Here is a 20,797-nt window from a genome sequence, read left to right as displayed (position 1 = left end):
GCCGAATTCACTGTAGGAGACAATGAACCCTTGAGTCTATAACAATGGGTTTTTAATAGGCCAAACATTTACACTAAATGGTCTTTGGGTCCAACCACCTTATGAAAACCCAAGGACTGTGGGCAGATGCAAGTTTAGCCCATCAGGTATTACCCTAATGGTCTTACACTCAACCTCTCAGCCCATAATGATCAAACACTGCCTGACAAGAGAGGACTTCTCCCTCGGCTGCAAGGAACAGTGCTGCACTCTCTACTCACATGGATGCCGGGAATTAAAACCTTTTGTAAACATTTTGAAACCATTATATATATATACATATATCTCTATAGAAATATATTTTGCAAAAACAAATTTCAACGTTTGAAATCAACTGCCAGCAGTTTAGGTTTCCATCAAAGAGAGTGCATCCCCGATCATTCACTTTGTTTGACAAAGGGGCTGATCCTGTCACTATGATCACTCACTCAGATGAATTCTCAGACTGTCCCAACATACCCAGGTTTTGACCCCCTCTAAGGATCTTACTGATTGACATATCAAAGACAACCCAATCCAACACCTAGTGCAGTACCATTATCGAGTCTAGGGGTCAGGTGTAACATTCCAGTTTTGTCCATCTGTCTCTAAGGTCTAGGGTAATACTGGAATTTTGGTCTGGTTCACGGTGTCAAGAAAATCCGCACTGCATGCGCCTTAGGTCTCACCCCGACAGTTGAGACAGGCCACCCCAACTAACTTGGCAGCACATCAATGTCAGTCTTGGCAGGATAAATCTCCCCAGATCTATCCAATGGCTGTGAATGTTCTAAACTAACATGAGTCTCATAAGTGTCCAGTTTAAGGATATTATACAGAAACACACCAAAACACATGAATCAATTATGTACTTTAATTCATTTACAATAAATGTCATCAAGTACATCAATCTGATTGGAGCTAAGGGCATACACTGTGTGACATCATCAAGTATGCATTGGCTAACCTCCTGGTTTATTACCTCTCTGTTTTCAAGAATCCTAGGAAAATAGCTAACGAGCTAGAAACGGTCATGAGAAATTGCTTGTGGGTGCTCAGAGAAGGAACAAAGGATCACATGGTCAAAAGGGAAGTAGTGTGCAGAAGAAATGACTAAAAGGGCTTGGTTATAGTAAATTTAAAGGAGAAGAATAAGGTTTTACTAAGGATGTGGCTATGTAAGTGGCCCATGGAAAGACAGAAACTGTGGTACATGGCAGTGGTTAGTATTCATGAAATGATGGTTACTAGTTAGGATGTTGGTTTATCTTCAATGGCTACATTATCGTTTCCTTGGAAGGCTATTCACTGCTTGCTTCTTGTGTTCCTTAATTTTATCAAATATGAGGAAGGTTTTGATGACAAAATTCTTCGTTGGGAGGATCTATAGGTGGATATATCCCTCTTAAAGGACTGTTTCCCCTCATTTTCAATTTCTACCTTCAATTATGAGTCAATATCTAAACTTATAATTCTTCGTCTTCAATTTCTGGTTTTGATTGGGACTTGGAGTTCAGGATTGGCATTAGGAAGTTTGATCACCCTAGTGTCTTGAACTTAACCCAACTTCTAGTGGGGTCTACTTGGATTTTCAAAAGCCTGATAGTTGAACTTGTTCTCCCTCCTCCCAAGGGGTCTTTTCTCTTATGTTTCCTACTTTTGAGTCCCTTGTTCTCCACCTTTACCTATGCAGTTGTTCCCTGTGAAAGAGATCTGGTGCAAACCAGTTTCTTCCAAGGTTGGGACTTTTTGTTGGAGAGTTTACCATGGAGGGTCATTACTATGGATATTCTTTTAGAAAAGAAGACCAAACTAATGTTTATTCCCTAATTGGTGCACTCTTTGCAAAACTTGTGGTGAAACTTGCTAATATTTTGTCCATTTTTTGCTTGTATTTGGGATGTGACAAGCCTATTTGCCCCTTAAACCTTTTCTTGGCTGAAGAAAAGGTTAGAGATGCAAAAGAGCGGCAGTTATTTGGGCAATTTGAGAGGAAAGGATTGCCAGAATTTTTGAGGAGCAAGGAGGCCTCATGTGAAAGCATCATTGTGAGAGTTGCCCACTGGATTAAATCTTTGAACGTTTTTTGACCATTCTCTTTGGTTGATGTAATGAGAAATGTGGGGAAGTGCCTGCATCTTCCTCTAATATGAATAGGGTTCTTCTAGAATGGACACCACTGGAAAAGGATTTTATTAAATGTTGGAAAACGTGGGGTTACTGGTGCAGATCTATATTTGGTAGTTATGTAAAAATAGAATTGTATATATTCTTAGGATTGTGGAAGGATTGATTTAGAAAGTTTTCTTTCTATTTCTTTCTTTCTATTCTTGTACTTTCTATTTTCTTTTCTTTCTATTTTTTTCTTCTTTCTATTTATTTCAGCACCTTACTGTATAAATATGCCGATTGACAATAGAATGAAATAGATCAGTGTTCTACCATTCCAAAACGTGGTATCAGAGCTCTAGGTTTGTCAACCTTGAGATTTTTTTTCGGCCTGCAATGCCAGTTTTTCGTGTTTTTCTCTTCTGGCCTTCAATGTTGATCTATAACCAGAAGTTTTCCTTTATTCTCCTTTATTCCGGCCAGTTCCTCCTTCCTTTATTCTCCTTTCCTACTGGCCTTATTTTTCCTCCATTAACAATGTCTGACATGACTGCAACAAGTGCTCCTGTCCAAACCGATGAAGGAGCAACAAGTTCTCATCCTCACACTGGTGATTTGCAGAATATTCAGACAACATATAGACTGAATGGCCATAACTACTTGAAGTGGTCACAACTAGTGCATACCTATTTGAAGGGAAAAGGAAAAATTAGTCACCTTCTTGGAACAGGGCCAAAGTTGGGCGAGCCAAATTTTGATGCTTGTGACGAAGAGGACTCCATGATTATGTCATGGTTTTGGAGTTCAATGACACACGAGATCAGTGATACTTGTATGTTTCTTCCCTCTGCAAAGGCTATTTGGGATGCTGTTCGACAAACCTATTCCAAAGCCCACGATGCTGCTCGTGTCTATGAGGTCAAAGTGAAGACAGTGGTAGCCAAACAAGGGAGCAGAAGTGCTACAAAGTATGCAAATCTGCTGCAAATTTTATGGCATGAGCTTGATCATTATCGGGTTCTTGAGATAAAGTGCCCTGATGATGCTGTGATCTTGAAGAATTTTATTGAAAGAGATAGGGTGTATGCTTTTTTGGTCGGACTGAATGCTGAATTTGATCAGGTCCGAATACAAATTCTTGGCAAAGAAGTGCCTCCATTGAATGAAGTCATAGCCCCCTTCAGAGCTGAGGAAAGCCGCCGTGGAATCATGCTTGAGCCTAAAGATCCCGAAGGCTCAGCCATGGTGGCAAGGGGAGGAAGTTACAATGGTTCAAAGGGTGAGAACAATCACAACTTGGCTCGCGACACAACTACCCATGACTCTAACGATAACCTCTGGTGCACCTATTGCAAGAAGCCCAGACACACAAAAGATCGGTGTTGGAAACTTCATGGGAAACCTCCCACATCCAGCAAGGAATGGGGAAATCGAGGAGTTTCAAAAGGAGTTCAACAGGCCCATAATGTCTCCACAACCCCGCAGCAAGAACACTCAAGTTAGGGACCATTTAATGATGAAAAATTGAAAGGTTAAGGAGCTTCCTGAAATCCTTGAAACCAGGAAGTGGTTCTACTTCTCTTGCTCTCTCAGGTTAGTCTTTATCTCTAGGATTACATGCCTCGGCCAGTGTTTTTCCATGGATTCTTGATTCTGGAGCTACTGACCACATGACACCCTCTTCACTACATTTTCTCACCTATACACCCTGTCCTAGTAATAGAAAAATTTTTGTTGTTGATGGTTCTTTAACCACAGTGGCAGGGATTGAGAATATTCAAATTACTCCATCCCTATTGCTTAAAAATGTGCTTCATTTTCCTAAGTTATCCACTAGCCTTATCTCTATACATAAACTCACCTAGGATGTGAACTGCAATGTTGTGTTCTTTCCTTCTTACTGTGTATTTCAGGACCAGGTTTCGGGGAAGAAGATTGGACTTGCTAAGGAAAGGGATGGACTCTACTACCTTGAAGCAACCAACAAACCATCTCACACTGTTATGCATGTCACACACGAGTCATTCTTATCTACCTCCAATAAAGATTTAATTTGGCGTCATCACTTCTGTTTCGATCATTCTTCATTTCCTGTTTTAAAAACAATGCTTCATTCTTTGTTTAAAGGAATTGATGTTGAAACCTTTCATTGTGATGTTTGTGAACTTGCTATGGACAAAAGGATTTCTTTCCCAATCAGCAATAAAAGATCTTCAACTCCTTTTTATTTGATTCATTCGGATATATGGGGCCCTTCTCAAATCCCAATATTACTAGTTCTAGATGGTTTGTCACCTTTATTGACGATTGCACTAGGGTCACATGGATCTTTCTTCTTAAGTCTAAATCTGATGTGGGTACCATTCTTCCCAACTTTCGTAACATGGTCCAAACTCAGTTTGGTGTGAGAATTAAAAAGTTTTGATCTGATAATGCTACAAATTATTTTAATCAGAATTTGTCCCCATTTTTTCAAAAAGAAGGCATTGTGCATGAATCCTCCTGTGTTAAAACTCCTTAATAGAATGGGATAGTTGAGAGGAAAAATGGCCATCTTTTGCAAACCACTCGAGCCTTTCTCTTTCACAACCGGTTGCCAAAACAATATTGGGGGGAAGCTGTCCTTACTGCTGCATACACCATAAATAGACTACCATATAAAGTTCTTGACAACCGAAGCCCAATACAAGTCCTTTCTCAATTCTACCCTGATATTCGAACCTCAAATAATCTCACACCAAGAATTTCTGGCTGCACTGCCTTTGTTCATGTCCATAATAAGGGAAAATTGGATCCACGAGCAATCAGGAGTGTCTTCTTGGGATATTCCCCGACTCAGAAAGGTTATAAATGTTATCATCCAGCCACCAGAAAATTCTACACCTCCATCGATGTCACATTTGAAAGGTTATAAATGTTATCATCCTCAACCTGTGCAAGTCCAAGATTCAACTCCTAATCCTGGAACTGAGGGATATGCAGAACCTGAACCTGCTCCTTCACAGTCTGAGTATGACCTAGAATGTACCAAACGCCCATTGTACCCTTTAGCCAAATCTGTGTCGCTCCAAAGATTCTTTAAATCCCATAAAAGTTTTCTAGCCAGCCTTAACACCATTCCAATTCCTAATACTCTAACTGAGGCACTTTCTAATAAGGAATGGAGAAAAGCCATGAGAGTGGAAATGGAGGCACTAGAAAAGAACAACACATGGGAAGTTGTGGATCTACCAAGAAACAAGAAGACTGTAGGTTGTAAATGGGTGTTCACAATTAAGTACAAATCTGATGGGTCGTTAGAAAGGTACAAAGCACGACTGGTAGCCAAGGGATATACACAAACTTATGGGGTAGATTATTAGGAAACTTTTGCCCCAGTAGCTAAATGAATACTCTAAGGGAGTTGTTGTCTTTGGCTGCTAACTATAATTGGGATTTGCAACGGTTTGATGTAAAGAATGCATTTCTCCATGGTGATCTAGAAGAGGAGATATACATGGACATTCCACCGGGTTTTGGAGAAGGCATTAAGGGGAACAAAGTTTGTAGGTTGAAGAAAGCACTATACGGCCTCAAGCAATCTCCGAGAGCATGGTTTAGAAGGTTTACAAAGGTGATGCTTAGTATAGGTTACAAGCAAAGTCAAGGTGACCACACATTGTTTATCAAACACACAGCCTCAGGGGGAGTTACTGCACTATTAGTTTATGTGGACGATATAATCGTTATTGGGAATGATAAAAAGGAGAAGGAAGCATTGAAAAACTGCCTTTCCAGAGAATTTGAGATAAAAGACTTGGGGAGACTAAAGTATTTTCTCGGAATTGAAGTTGCACATTCTAAACAAGGCATCTTTATCTCTCAACAAAAGTATGTTGTTGATCTTTTGAGAGAAACAGGAAGTATGGCTTGTAAACCAGCTTCCACGCCTATAGATCCCAATCATAAACTTGGAGAAGCCAGCGAAAATGCAAGTGTAGACAAGGAGATGTTCCAAAGACTGGTTGGAAAACTCATTTATCTTGCACATACATGGCCAGATATTGCATACGCTATAAGTGTAATAAGTCAGTTTATGCATAATCCTAAAGAAGTTCATCTGCATGTTGCTCATCGAATTCTGCACTATTTGAAAGCCAATCCACGAAAAGGAATTTTATTCAGAAGAAATGGGGGACTGGCTCTTGAAGCATATACAGATGCCGATTATGCAGGATCTCCAGTAGATAGACGGTCCACTTCCGGTTACTTTACCTTCTTGGGAGGAAACTTAGTCACTTGGAGGAGTAAGAAGCAAAATGTAGTGGCTTGGTCAAGTGTAGAGGCAGAATTCAGGGCTATGGCATAAGGAGTGTGTGAATTACTCTGGTTGAAGATAATTTTAGAAGACCTGAAGATTCCACGAGAAGAGCCTTTGAAACTATATTTTGATAACAAGTCAGCCATCAATATTGCTCACAATCCTGTTCAACATGACAAGACGAAGCACATTGAAATCGACCGACACTTTATAAAAGAGAAACTGGACAACAAGTTGATTTGCACTCCCTATGTGTCTACAAAAGGACAACTGGCCGGTGTATTTACTAAAGGGCTCAATAGTACAGACTTTCGAAGAATTATAGCCAATCTAGGAATGGAGGATCTCTATTCACCAGCTTGAGGGGGAGTGTTGGAAAATGTGGGGTTACTGGTGTAGATCTATATTTGGTAGTTTTGTAAAAATAGAATTGTATATATTCCTAGGATTGTGGAAGGATTGATTTAGAAAGTTTTCTTTCTATTTCTTTCTTTCATTTCTTGTACTTTCTATTTTCTTTTCTTTCTATTTTTCTACTTTCTATTTTCTTTTCTTTCTATTTTTCTACTTTCTATTTTCTTTTCTTTCTATTTTTTCTTCTTTCTATTTATTGCTGCAGCTTACTGTATAAATATGCTGATTGGCAATAAAATGAAATAGATCAGTATTCTACCATTCCAAAACATTAAACTTAATTTTGATTGGTGTAGCTTGGGCAATCTGGTACCCTTCAGAGTGGGGGTGTGCTTAGGGATGAATGGGGCCTTGTAAATCCATTGTTTTCCAGTCAAATAGGAGTTATTAACTCTATAAGAGCTGAACTGATAGCAATTCTACAAGGAGCAGAGGTGGCAAAAATCTTGCACTTTAACCAACTAATACACTTATTAAGTAGAACCATAGAATTATGTTGAAGATGTAGAGTTTCTTAGAGAAAATCCATGCATCAAAGACGTGGGCAGTTTACTTTTGTGTGACTAGATCTGACATTTCAAATTGTTGTAATTAGTGATCTATTCTTTGGGCCTTTTCCTCTTTATGTTATTAGTTATTACTGTGTTGGGCCTGAAGCTATTCGGCCTGGATTAGTTTCTTTATATTTGTGATGAAGTGTGCCTTCACTAAGCAGGGGCATATCTGTCCATTCATGTAACATTATTCCCTTAATATAAAAGTTAACTTTAGGGATGGCCGAGAACATACTAGCCGCCCCTCTATTTTGATTTATCTTCAATTTCTCTCTTCTCTTTGCTCTAATCACCTTTGCAGGTCAACAAACATGGTATCAGAGCACTAACGACCTTATTTCTGCTTGTTCTGACCTATTTTTTTCTCCTTTCTGTTGTCTTTTTTTTTTTTTTTCTGGTTACTGATTAAATAGCCCTAGGTCTGATTCTTGTACACAAAAGGACCTGTATCTAGGGTTTCCCTTTGGGTGTAGGGACCAAAGGGGAAGTTTTGTCTGGTGCATGCCCTACTAGAGCTTGTTCATAGTCAGTTGCCATTTGGCTACTAGTGAGATCTGTTTAAAACAGATCTAGGAGGACTGAGTAGACAGTCTTAGATTTAATCCTGGAGAAGAGTTTCTGGTGCTGCCAACTGCTGTAGAAGGGTTTTCTGAAATTTTTGGAAGGTGCAGGTGGGCTGAGAAGTGTTTTGCAACTAGGTGCTTGTTGGAATTGTTTTTTTTTTTTTGAAGATAAATAAAATTGGAAAAAACATTCAAGAGAAAGAAATTACATAGAAAAGGTGATAAGGAATCACCTTCCACAAGATACAAATAAAAGAAACCCATAAATAAACCAAATTCAGCCCCTCCCAGAAATCCCTAAATCTCTTTCAATAAAGGACAAACCCAACCCTTCTCAAGGAAACAAACCCAACCCTACTCTTCTTCCTGTTTTTCGGCTTTGGTTCTTTTCTTTGAGGCTTCTCTGAACGTGATTTGTTTCCGAATTGTGCCATTTGGTATCAAAGCACAAGTTTGATCCTTCTTTGGATTATGACTCCTAAGAAGACACAAGTGGCTCACATCATGGAGTAGAAACTCAACAACAGAACACAAAAGGAGGTGGCCGAGTTGAGAAGACAAGTCAATGCACTTGCTCAAGAGTTGAGACCACTACGTTCTCATTCTAAAACAGGAAACAACAGCTCCGATGCATGTGCCTCCACTCGTTCATTTTCATTATCAAGGCAAGCATCCAGGTTGGATGTTGTTGTGGGTAGTGACCATAAATAGTTCGAAACTGGTTTTAATATTGAGATCCTAAAGTTTCATGGAGGTTTCCCTACTCAGCAAGCAACCAAATTGGTTGTACTTGTAGATGGTGAATGGAAGTGATGGGAAAGTGATCTCAAGTTTGAATTCCCATAGTTTCATGGAGTTCCATGAAGGAGTTATCGGTTTCAGAGTTTGAAGGTAAAATCAAATCTTATGGCTTTGTTGATTGCTTTAATATTGTTGAGGATACTAACGAAAATCTTGTGTGGCCATTCTCCTCTACAATATCTATTGAAGAGAAACTTGTTGATTGGAATAAACCTCCAATCTTTGATGAAGAACCAATTGCTAAGGAGGAATCTTCTATCATTCACAATGAATTACAAAATGATGGAGTTAATACTTATAATCTTGGGGATTATGATTACATTGTCTACATACATGTTTATAAAAATCCTTATTGGCAAGAAATTTTGCAATGTCCAACATGGTCAATAAAGGAAGAATTAAGTTATTTGAAGATCAAGAAAAACATTTCAAAAGTTAAGGGATGTAATGAAGATAGTTCAATTCATATTGGAGGGTTACACCACCAGTTACCTATGAGAAAGTTAGAGAAGCACAATGGAAGCGCAACACCATATGTTGGCTTTCTCTCAGATGGTAACATGAATCTAGGGTCGGATTCTTTCCAACCTGGGGAGGATGATGTAGTGCGAGATTCGGCCCAACTGAGTAAACAATTACCAAGTTAGCACCATCACAGAATTTCTATCTTAGTTTGTGTTTACCAAATTAGCGTTACAGTGCGATTTCCGAATTTGTATGCAATTAGGACTTTCTTTTTTGAAGAGAGTTAGTAGGATTATAATAAGGAGTGTTTTATTAGATTAGGAAACTTCCTTGTAAGAGGCATAAGAGTGCAAAGAAGTCTATATAAAGAGTAGCTAGGGCAAAGCTAGGGGAGTTTTTGTTGATTTCTCTTATGTATTCAGCGAAGAATTATTCTTCTTCCCGTTTTTTGGCTTTGATTCTTTTCTTTGAAGCTACTTTGAACATGATTTGTTTCTGAACTGCACCACAAGTGCCCCACATCAAAAGTGTACATGTGCTCCATCAAGGGGTCACGTGACTCTAATAAAGCTTCTATTTAATAACTTAAAACCACTAAATCATGATGTCTGGGCGAAAGTTCCACCATGTGCCACACTAGCTCTTCATTTTCTAAGCGTCTAAAACTTCCTCCCAGTCTTCCATCATTTATACTTCATTTACCTGCATTTGAGAAGCTTCCACCGGTCTTAGAATCACCCTTTCTCCTTTTGCCACGTAGCATTTCTTCTTCTGTCCTTTCATTATCTTCTTTGTGTGCATCCCTACAAAGAGAAGTCCAATAGAGGACACTAGTCATGCAGGAAAGAACACACCATCTGAAAGTACTTCAACCTTCTCTGGAATATATTCTGGCTTCACTCCATTCAGTATCATGGTAGCTAAATGGATCAACTTGGAAAATCCCCTCAGGCTTCTAGCCACATACAGATGCAATCATAGTTTTGAAGGCACCAAGGCAAGGCTAGGCGACTGGGGGGCACCTTGTTGCCTAGTCGCCTAGGCATCACCTAGGCAACGGATTTTTTATGTTAAAAACATATATCCTAGGGTAGTTCCCTAGGTACCATAACCATATTTCTTTATTAATTATTCATGATTTTCTTAAGAAAAGTATAAATTTCATATTGAAGTATAGAAAATCAACATATTCATGAGTAGAAGAGGAAGAAGAAAAATAAAATTAAAAAATATAGGGGCGGAACCCTTATTTTTGTTATAGGAAAAGAAGAAAATAAAAAGTATTGGTAGTAGTAGTAGAAGAAGAAGACTATATGGAAGAGGAAAATGTGCTGATTAGATAAAATTTTAAGTTCTTCCTTACTTATTGGTTCAGGTTTTTAAGTCTTTGAGGGTTCAATATAGCATATAGCAATGTTTGTGTTGATTAAACCCTAATAAATAAGAAAATAATAAAAAGAAATTAGTATATAAACACACACATAATGATTATTTTAGTTTAATATTGTCTATTTTATAATTATAATCTCAAAAAAGAATGAATAAAAGAGTATTTTATAGTAGGAAGTAGAAGAGGAAAATGTGCTGATTATATAAAATTTGAAGTTCTTCCTTACTTGTTGGTTCAGGTTTTTAAGTCTTTGAGGGTTCAATACAGCATTTAGCAATGTTTGTGTTGATTAAACCCTAATAAATAAGAAAATAATAAAAGAAATTAGTATATAAACACACAAAATGATTATTTTAGTTTAATGATGTCTATTTTATAATTATAATCTCAAAAAAGAATGAATAAAAAAGTATTTTATAGTAGGAGGTAGAAAACTGCTTGGCGATTAGGTGAGGCGAGCCTCAAAGGGCGCCTTGTTGCCTATGTGTCGCCTTGACAACTATGAATTGAATTGATTCAAAAACTTCCTTCTTCTAGAGATGAAAGGGCATCATATGGATACTGTAACAATACCATTATTAGTCTCAACAACCAGCGACTGTGCCTCTAACTTATCCTCTTGCAGGTCAAGAAGAGTTTTACATTATTCAAATGGAGTTAAGATCACTGTACCTTTCAGCTTCAAATTACTCACAATAGCATCGACAATTATCCTTTAGTCTCTAACAGATTCTTTCACCTCCACAACCAGCTTTCCTCCCAATTTTCTTTCTCTAACCTGATGCCTATTCTGCCTTGCCCTGACACCTGGCCATTGTCACCACTTCCAAAGAAGAATGCCTCTCTCCAACATAGTCCTTGTTCTTCCTCTGAATCCTTTCTAGAAAGCCCAAAAAAGTGCTGCTAGAGAAGTAAGACTTGCAACCTTCAGGGGAACAAACTAATTATTTCTTCCCATCTTCAGAAAATTCATACAACACAATGGAAGCTCCCTTATTGTTCCTCTTTCTTTCTGCAACGTATTTTCTTCTTTCTTCCATCTTCACACTTTTCAAAATGTCTAGCTCCTAAACTAAAGCTTCTTCAATGAAACATTTAAACTAATCCACTGCTTCAAACCCTACCAACATCACCAAAACTCTCTGTTCTTGCTTTACTTTCTGTTGAAGATTTGTTTAGTTTTTGTGTTGTTTTAGGAGTAGTTGTTTATGTTAATTGTTAGATAGGAAGCGGGGACCACAGCAGTTGTGTTATGTCCATTATTTATTATTTCTTTAACTTTTTTATGTGGTTTTTAGTGTTTGCCGCCCTATAAGGGCATAGTAGTCATCATACTCTTATATTTCTAATACAATTATTAAGTGAAGGGGGTGGCAAGATTATGCTCTCTTTTTCTTTCTCAAGCTCTTTTCTTCTCTTCTTCTTCTCTCTTTGTTCTCCCCTTCAAGAAAACACCTTTTTTCTTTCGTAGTTTTTAATTCAATAGATTTCTACTTGGTATCAGAGCTTTGGCTAGGGTTCTTGGAGTTTTCTCATGCAGCCCTAGATCGGCCGACTGCATGAGGTGATAAAGGGCTGATCGATCTACTGCAAATTGCCCAGTTCTTGGATTTTTTGGTGGGGTCTAGTCTTTAGGAAGGTGATCTACTATTCAACATCAAAATCAGGAAGAACTGGAGTACGGGGAAGAGTCCTTGAAAAGCTAGACTCTTGAATTTTGTTCTGATCTAGGCCTCCTGGAGTGGCCAGTTTCCTTTTCTCTTTGATGGGAGACGCTTGGAGGAGAGAGATTTCTCTTCGGATAGGTTTTTCTTCTCCCTGAAGGATTCGTTTCTGTGTGTGAGTTCAAATTGCTTTTGGAAGCTCTCCAACCTATTTTTTCTTACTATTGAGTTGTTTGAAGTAAGATGGAGAGTTGGAGTACCGAGGTGGAATCCATCGGTACCACAGGACTGGGTGTTGGGGGTAGTAGTGATATTTTTGGGTCTAGAATCATTACTACAATGAAGCTTGATGGTACAAATTATTTAGAATGGGCACAATCAACCAAGATCGCTATTGGTGCCTATGGAAAATTAGGGTACATCACTAGGGAAAAGAAACCTGATATAGATTCTTCTCGATGGGTGCAGGAGAATTACATGGTTATGTCCTGGCTATGTAATTCTATGTTACCTCACATTGGCAAAAATTTGTATGGGCTAATACTGCAAAGGAAATTTGGGATGGAGTGGCTAAAACCTATTCTCAGAAGCAAAATGTAGACAAAGCCTATTAGTTAAGGAATTGGGTGATTAGTATAAAACAGGGAGATAAACCCCTTGCCATGTATTTTTCAATGCTGAAAACCTTTTGGCAGGAGATAGATCACTTAGAAATTGTGGTGTGGGAAAGTGCAAATGATACAACAACCTATTAGAAACTGGTAGAGAAAAATAGGGTTTTTGAGTTCTTGGTAGGACTAAACGTTGAATTCGACATTGCTAGGCAGCATATCCTTTTTAGAGAAAGTGTGACACTCTCTCAAGCCTATGCCTTTGTTTCTGGAGAGGAGAGTAGGAGGAATTTCATGCTGAGACAGCTCGAGATTGACTAGTTTGCTATGGTTAGTACAACCAAACCTAAGCCAAATGGAGACAGGGGGAGCAATGAGACTAGAAGGGAGGATAAGAAGGACTTGGTGTGTGATTATTGTAAGAAGCCTAAGCATACCAGAGACATTTTCTGGAAGCTCCATCCACATCTCATACCTGCTCGAATCAAGAACAAGAAGGGAAATGCAAATGTGGCCACTACAGGCGACTCTTCGACCCCCCTTTCCCAAACAAATTGGGAGTACATTGCAGTAGCAGCAGTTAGAATAGAATTGGAAAGGTTTGGATAGCTTATGAGTAAGAAAGATGCAACTAGTTCTAGCCCTTTAGATGGACAACAGAGTACAAGAGCCAACTACACCACTTCTTTTTGTCATACAGGTAGTTCATATTGCAATTGCAAATTTTGCATCCACTTCAGGTAAGGAGGGGCCTCCCTAGATTATAGACTTAGGAGCATCTAAGCACATGACTAATATACCAACCCTTTTCAGTTTCTATCAGTTGTGCTCTGGTAGAAACAGAGTCTCTATAGCAGATGGTTCACATATTCCCATTGCTGGGAAGGGGACAGTTAGAGTGACCAATGACATTTCATCTTTTGTCTTACATGTCCCTAGACTTCATACTAACCTTCTTTCTATTTGTTCTTTGTCATAAAAATTGAATTGTTCAGTGACTTTCCTTCCTGGTAATTGTGTGTTGTAGGATCTGGAGTCAAAGAAGATGATTGGGAGTGGTCGTGAGGTGAATGGAGTCTACCTTCTAGATGAGATTTCGAGACATCAGAGCCACCATGTTAGAAGCAACAGTAGTAGTGGATCAGAGTCAGTGAGTCAGATTATGCTCTGGCATAATCGGTTGGGTCATCTTTCTTTTAGTTCATTAAAATTCTTTTTTCCAAAGTTGTTTTGAGTCTGTCCAATTATCTACCTTGGAGTGTGAGAGTTGTCAATTGGGAAAACATTGTAGACATTCTTTTAAACCAAGTAATAAAAGAAGTGCTTTTGCTTTTGATGTTGTTCATACTAATGTATCGGGACCATATCATATTCCTTTCATGGGTGGCTACTGTTGTTTCCTCTTATTTGTGGATGATTATACATGATATTATTGGATATATTTGATGAGGTCCCGTGATGAGGTTCCTAACTTGGTATGACAGTTCCAGTAGATGGTTCTCACAATTTGGAATGAGAAATAAAGCCTTCAGATTAGATAATGCTAGAGAGTATTTTGAGAAGGATTTGACCACATATTTTTTGGAACATGGTATAATTCATCAAAGCAGTTGTGCATATACACCGCAACAGAATGGAGTAGTAGAGAGAAAAAATAGACACATTGTGGAGGTGGCAAGAAGTCTTATGGTTTGTGCTTTAGTTCTTATCCATTTCTGGGGAGATGCAATTCTTACAGTTGTACACTTGATGAGGTCCCGTGATGAGGTTCCTAACTTGGTACGACAGTTCCACCAGATGGTTCTCACACAATTTGGAGTGAGAACTAAGGCCTTCAGATTAGATGATGCTAGAGAGTATTTTGAGAAGGATGTGACCACATATTTTTTGGAACATGGTATAATTCATCAGAGCAGTTGTGCATATACACCGCAACATAATGGAGGAGTAGAAAGAAAAAATATACACATTGTGGAGGTGGTAAGAAGCCTTATGGTTTGTGCTTTAGTTTTTATCCATTTCTGGGGAGATGCAGTTTTTACAGTTGTACACTTGATTAACCGTGTTCCTTCACAAACTTTGGGGTTTAAGGTACCATTCAATCTTCTTTTTTCAGATGGGGAGATGTTTCACATACCTCTGAGGGCTTTTGGGTGTGTTTCCTTTGTTCACATTCTTGGCCCCCATTGCAAGAAATTGGATCCTAAGGCCAAGAAATGTGTTTTCCTTGGTTATGCTCAAAAACCAAAAGGGGTATTGTTGTTATGATTCGGTGTCGAGGAGAAGATTTGTCACTATGGGTGTTACTTTTTTTGAGTCTACCTTCTTTTTCTCGAGTGGTTCTCCCAAGGGGGAGAGTCCTGGGGAGGAGAACTCATAGTTTGTTCCTCTTCTTGTTTCCTTTGTGCCCCTAGTTTTACCATAATCACTTCCATCAGTTCCATTACTTGAGCCACTACAAGCAGTCTCACAACACCACCAGTGTCGTCAGACGATGGTTGACTCCATGCATGCTCCATTAGTAGAACCCGCACCACTCTCCATCAGTCCTTCTGAGGATCCAGATTCAACAGATACAGTTTCAGGTATTCCTCTTGAGCCTGGACCTGTTATTTTTTCTGATGATAATGTTTCTGTACCTAACACTATTGTTGCAGCTGATTCCGTTGACCTTGATCTTCCCATTGCACTTCGCAAAGGGAAGGGAAAGTGTACAACTCATTGCATTTCACACCATCTCTCGTACAGTGCCTTATTACCCTCCTGTCGAGCCTTCCTTTCTTCCTTGGATTCTATGTCTATACCCAGGAATGTTACTGAGGCTCTCTCCAAACCTGAGTGGAAAACAACCATGCAAGAAGAGATGGAAGCCTTGGTTAAAAACCAAACTTGGGAATAGTTGATCTTCCTCCAGACAAGGAGACAGTCGGATGTAGATGGGTGTTCACCATGAAGTACAGTCGATGGCAGGATAGAGAGGTACAAGGAAAGGTTAGTTGCAAAAGGGTATACTCAGACCTATGGCATTGATTATTTGGAAACCTTTGCACCAGTAGCTAAGATGAGTTCAATCCGTATCCTCTTGTCTCTAGAAGCCACCTATTCATGGCTCTTATTTCAGCTTGATGGTAAAAGTGCATTATTTAATGGTGATTTGCAGGAGGAGGTATATATGGACATTCTAGCAGGTTTTTATGAAAATGTTGGTGAATGAAAGGTTTGTAAACTGAGAAAATCATTGTATGGCCTAAAACAGTCTCCTAGGGCTTGGTATGATAGGCTTAGAGGGGCACTTATCCATTTTGGGTACACACAAACCCAGTCTGATCACACCCTCTTTGTGAAGAGGAGAGATACACTCGTGTCAATTCTGATTGTGTATGTGGACAATATAGTAGTGATAGGAAATGATTTGAAGGAGATTGATGCTCTCAAAAAATCATTGCAGCAAGAATATGAGATAAAAGATCTTGGTGAGCTCAAATACTTCCTGGGGATTGAGGTGGCAAGATCCAAGCATGGGATGTTCACTTCATAGAGAAAGTCTGTACTAGACCTATTGCAAGAGATTGGAAAGATGAGAACCAATCCAACTGACACTCCTATTGATCCAAATCATAGAATTAATGTTGTGGATGGTGAGTTGGTAAAGGACTCAGATAGATGAGAAACATGATAAACAGATAGAGGAAGTAGGGCATTCAAGTTCCTAGCTAGGTTGGATCCCATATATGAAGGTATAGGGACTCAGATATTGGGGTGGGGGGATGAACATCTAGACTTACAACATGTTTATTACCTTCTAGGGAATGAAGAGGAAAGGAAGGAGATACAAGTGGATACCTAGATGTAGCCAGTTGAGCATTCGGTTTTAGTTTCCTTCGGTCCAAAAGGGGGAAAGGGTACTGATGAGAGGAACATCTTAAATTTACACACCAAGGAGACATGTTAAGTTCTTTATCATCATTTGAAACAACTTGCATTAAGGATATGAAGCCTCAAAAGGGCCAGATATCGAGTTGAAAAGTGGCTATGGGCAACAGTGCAAAAAGCCATAAGAACACATCCACAGTTATTCCTCCAATGGGATAGATCACTAATTCTTTTGCCTTGAAGTGTTTTTTGCATTTTACAGCTGATGAGATAGAAATTCATAGTTGAGCCATGTCCCAGTTGATGAACAACCCCCTTGCATCCTCTCCCCTTGCCAAATCAAGTATTATATCTACTGATTGTGTTACTGGTCCTACATAATCTGGCTCTTGGATTATTTACTCGAGATCCATTGACCATATGACACACATGTCATTTTGTTTAACCCTTCTCACCTTATGTCTGGTCAAGATAAGGTGAGTGTAGATACTAGTTCTGCCTCCACCTTCTCTGGAAAGGAGGTAAACCTCAACAGGGATCTCTCACTTAAATACATTCATCATGTTCCTACCTTTGCTTCAAATTTATTATCTATTTCTAAGCTTACTAGGAACTTGAATTGCAGTATAGGCTTTTTTGGTTACTCCTTGTGTTTTCCAAGACAGACTGACAAGAAGAACAATTTGGAGTGGTCGTGAGGCTAGAACTCTTTACTACTTTGATGAAGACATCGGTTAGGCCCTACATTAATCTACTTTATTGGTCAATATAACAAGGAGTCAGTAGCTAGGTTGCATATATAGTATGCTAGGCTAGGTCATATTTAGTTTTCTTTGATGAAAAAATTGTTTCCTGAGTTCCTTCAGTTTATTTCAAGTCAAAGTTTAGTTTGTGAAATCTGTTAGATGTCAAAGCAATGTAGAAACATTTATTCAATTTCAAATTATGAAATTCATGCTCCTTTTGATTTATCCATTTCCTGGGTTCCTTCACCCTTTGTTTCTATAGATGCCTACAGGGGCATATCTGTCCATTCTTGTAGCATTATTCCCTTGATATCAATATTTACTCTAAGGCCAGCTGAGAACACACTAGCCACCCATCTATTTTGTTCTCTCTTCTCTTTGTTCAAATACCATTGCAGGTCAACAAACACTATGTTGTCTGTGTTGTTAGTCAATATATGTGTGCTCCTAGAAGTACACTTTTTGCAGTCATTTAAAAGGAAGAAAAAAAAGATATTAACTAACACAATTCAGCCCAAGAGTCATCATCATGCTAAAACAAGGACTTAGTGGACAGATTTCTTTCTATTTGAATAAGTTCTAAGAGGCTTAGGATCCATATTAGTGGGTTTGTAGAGGTATTTGGAATTCTTGATGACACAGTAATCAGAATAAGTGGGTTTACTTGGAATTCTTGTTAAAATCTTACAATTCACGATGTGAATCATGAATTCCAAGGGTTTTGATTTGAATCTTATGTCTGAATCATTTTCTACAAAAAATTTATGGTTTTTGTTTGAATACTACAATTTGATTCATAAATCTTATGATTTATTCTATTCCTGTGATTAGCTACGATTTGTTTTAAAGACGCTACTAAAAAATGATTTATTTACATTATTTAGAACCATGCATTAAGTTTATTTTCCATCATATGTAGGTTAAAAAGCCATTGTATGTGGATAATTTGACTTTGAAGTCAAATTTGGTTATATCATCTTAAGATTCTATTGTACAAGTGATAAATTCTATTGCTTGAGATAAATATATAGTAGATGTGAATTACGAATAGACTAAAATCATTTACTTATATATAATTAGCCTTCTAATAAAAATAACCTTGCAATTTATGATACGATTCACGATTCGATTTGATTCAACTTTCTCTATGATTTATGATACAATTACGATTTTCAAAATGCTACTATATACGATTTAGATACCATGAAGATTGCTTGGTTGGAATCTTTGGCTCTTTTGCTCTGGTGTAAAAGTATGAGAGTGCAAATTCTGGTTTATTTCTGTTTCAAGTTTTTGCCCGACCTTATTTTTTTTTACATTGCTGATGAAGTAAAATAAAATCAAGGTAAAACTGAAAGAATAAGTAAATCAGAAATTGCATTCTTTTCATTTGCACTTTCATGCATTTCTACTAGTGTAAATAAAATTACACTAAAAAAAGCAGTCTATACAACCCATGCGGGGATTCAGCCCATTTGTTCATCTTTTCTATCATAGTTGCCATTACTACCTGTCTATTGCAAACGGATATACAACTTGCTTTAATATATTCATGGTCCACTTTCAATCAATGTTTCATTTGTCATTTGTCTCACATGCATAGACTCTAATTCTTGTATATTAGCTGCAATTCAATATGAGCCATTGTTTTTGTACATTGCAGCTGATCGGCACCCCAACTGAAGCAGATTTGGGGTTTGTGAATGAAAACGCAAAGAGATACATTCGACAACTTCCTCGTCACATTCGACAATCATTTACTGAAAAGTTTCCACATGTTCACCCTGCAGCTATTGATCTTGTTGAGAAGATGCTAACATTTGACCCTAGACAGAGGATTACAGGTGAGATTTTTGGTATTTCTTTCAATTTAATGTTTATGAGACAAAAGAAACCACAACTGCAACAGCACAACCTACATTGCTAATAAGTATTTCAGTTTTTACCATGTTTATGAGCTGTTACATGATATTACTTTTTCATTTGTAAATCTTGATTGATTCAAACAGACGAAGTTTTATGGGTATCAATCTACATCTTAAAGAAGAGAAGGGAACTAATAAGAACAAAATTATTGATCTCTATTGAAATGATGGTTGGCATCAATGTGCTTGGTTCATGGAAGAAACCTTGTAAACTTATAGGTTCACTACATCTTGATGACATAGACTGAAATTTAGCTTCATTCAATGATTTGGAAATTGTCAAAATGCCTTTTTGCAGTTATAAGAAATGAGACTTGTTGAGTGGGGCCACCGGTTTGTGTTGTTGAGTGGGCTGATTTGTGTTTAGTTTATTTTCTTTTAAATTAAGGAGTTGTTGGGCCTTGGGCCTATTAGTTTTTATTTTTAAAAGGGTTGTAACTATTTAGTTTGATTTGCCGCCCTACTAAGGGCATCTTTGTAATATCTCATATTTAAGTTAAATATAAATAGAATGAGGGGCTGGTGGCTAGGGTATGATACACAATCCTAGTTGACCTTCTTCTCATTCCTTCCCTTTTGTCTTTCTATTGCTGAAATCTACAACTTTCTCCTCTTCCTTTCACAAGAAGCTTGATCGAATCAGCAAATAGTGGTTTCTACTTGGTATCAGAGCAGGTTGAAGGTTCCGGAAGTGATTCTCTCATGCAACCCTAGATCGGCTGACTGCATGGAGATTTAAGAGGCTGATTGAAGCTCTCAGGTAAGCCCAGTTTTTGGATTTTCTTGGTGGATCTCTATGCCCTATAGTTGGTCTAGGGTTTCTCATCAGAATTAGGAAAAACTGGAGAAAGGGAAAGAGTTCTGTTTTTGTTGGACTCTTCATTTTTGTCCTAGGTAGTGTTGCCCTAGTTTTTTAGGGTTCTTTGGAGTTTTTTATAAGGGGCGATTCAAGTCCCACGTGGTTTGGAGGCTTCTAGAGAGGGCGGTTGCTTTTTCTCTCTTCTCCCATCCCATAGAGAAGGAATCTTTCATGGGAAGAAAGTCCAGGAGACCAAAGGAGTGTCGTTGGTTCCAGAAGGTGTTTTCTTTGTTTTTGCTGCATTTTTTATTTGTTTTCTATACCCTTTTGAGAAGCATGGAGGGACACAAAGTTGAATATAAGCCCGGGAATGAAATGTGACCTGTGGGAGGAGGTGCTGGAGACCCCTTCGGAGCTGGGACCATTACTACAATTAGGTTGGATGGTACAAACTACTTGGGGCTCGTGGAAAATTGGGGTATATTACTGGTGAAGAGGTGAAACCTGAAACTGACAACTCCCGGTGGGTGCAGGAAAATTATATGGTAATGACATGGTTGTGTAA

The 20,797-nt window shown here is 38.3% G+C and overlaps 1 protein-coding gene across 1 annotated transcript in view; it reads left to right on the top strand.

Annotated features, from left to right (window-relative positions):
- The window catches only part of LOC148846691 (mitogen-activated protein kinase homolog MMK1), a 77,053-nt gene that overhangs the window by 35,220 nt on the left and 21,036 nt on the right, over window positions 1-20,797 (top strand). Inside the window, exon 5 of the mRNA XM_088955385.1 lies at window positions 19,172-19,352. Within this exon, the coding sequence (XP_088811511.1) occupies window positions 19,172-19,352 (181 nt within the window). The remainder of the gene's footprint in view (window positions 1-19,171; window positions 19,353-20,797) is intronic.

This window comes from Nelumbo lutea, chromosome 7 (assembly GCF_056320005.1).
Source record: "Nelumbo lutea isolate HS-2025 chromosome 7, American lotus-T2T, whole genome shotgun sequence".
Taxonomy (NCBI): domain Eukaryota; kingdom Viridiplantae; phylum Streptophyta; class Magnoliopsida; order Proteales; family Nelumbonaceae; genus Nelumbo; species Nelumbo lutea.
This window is presented reverse-complemented; position numbering and strand designations above follow the sequence as displayed.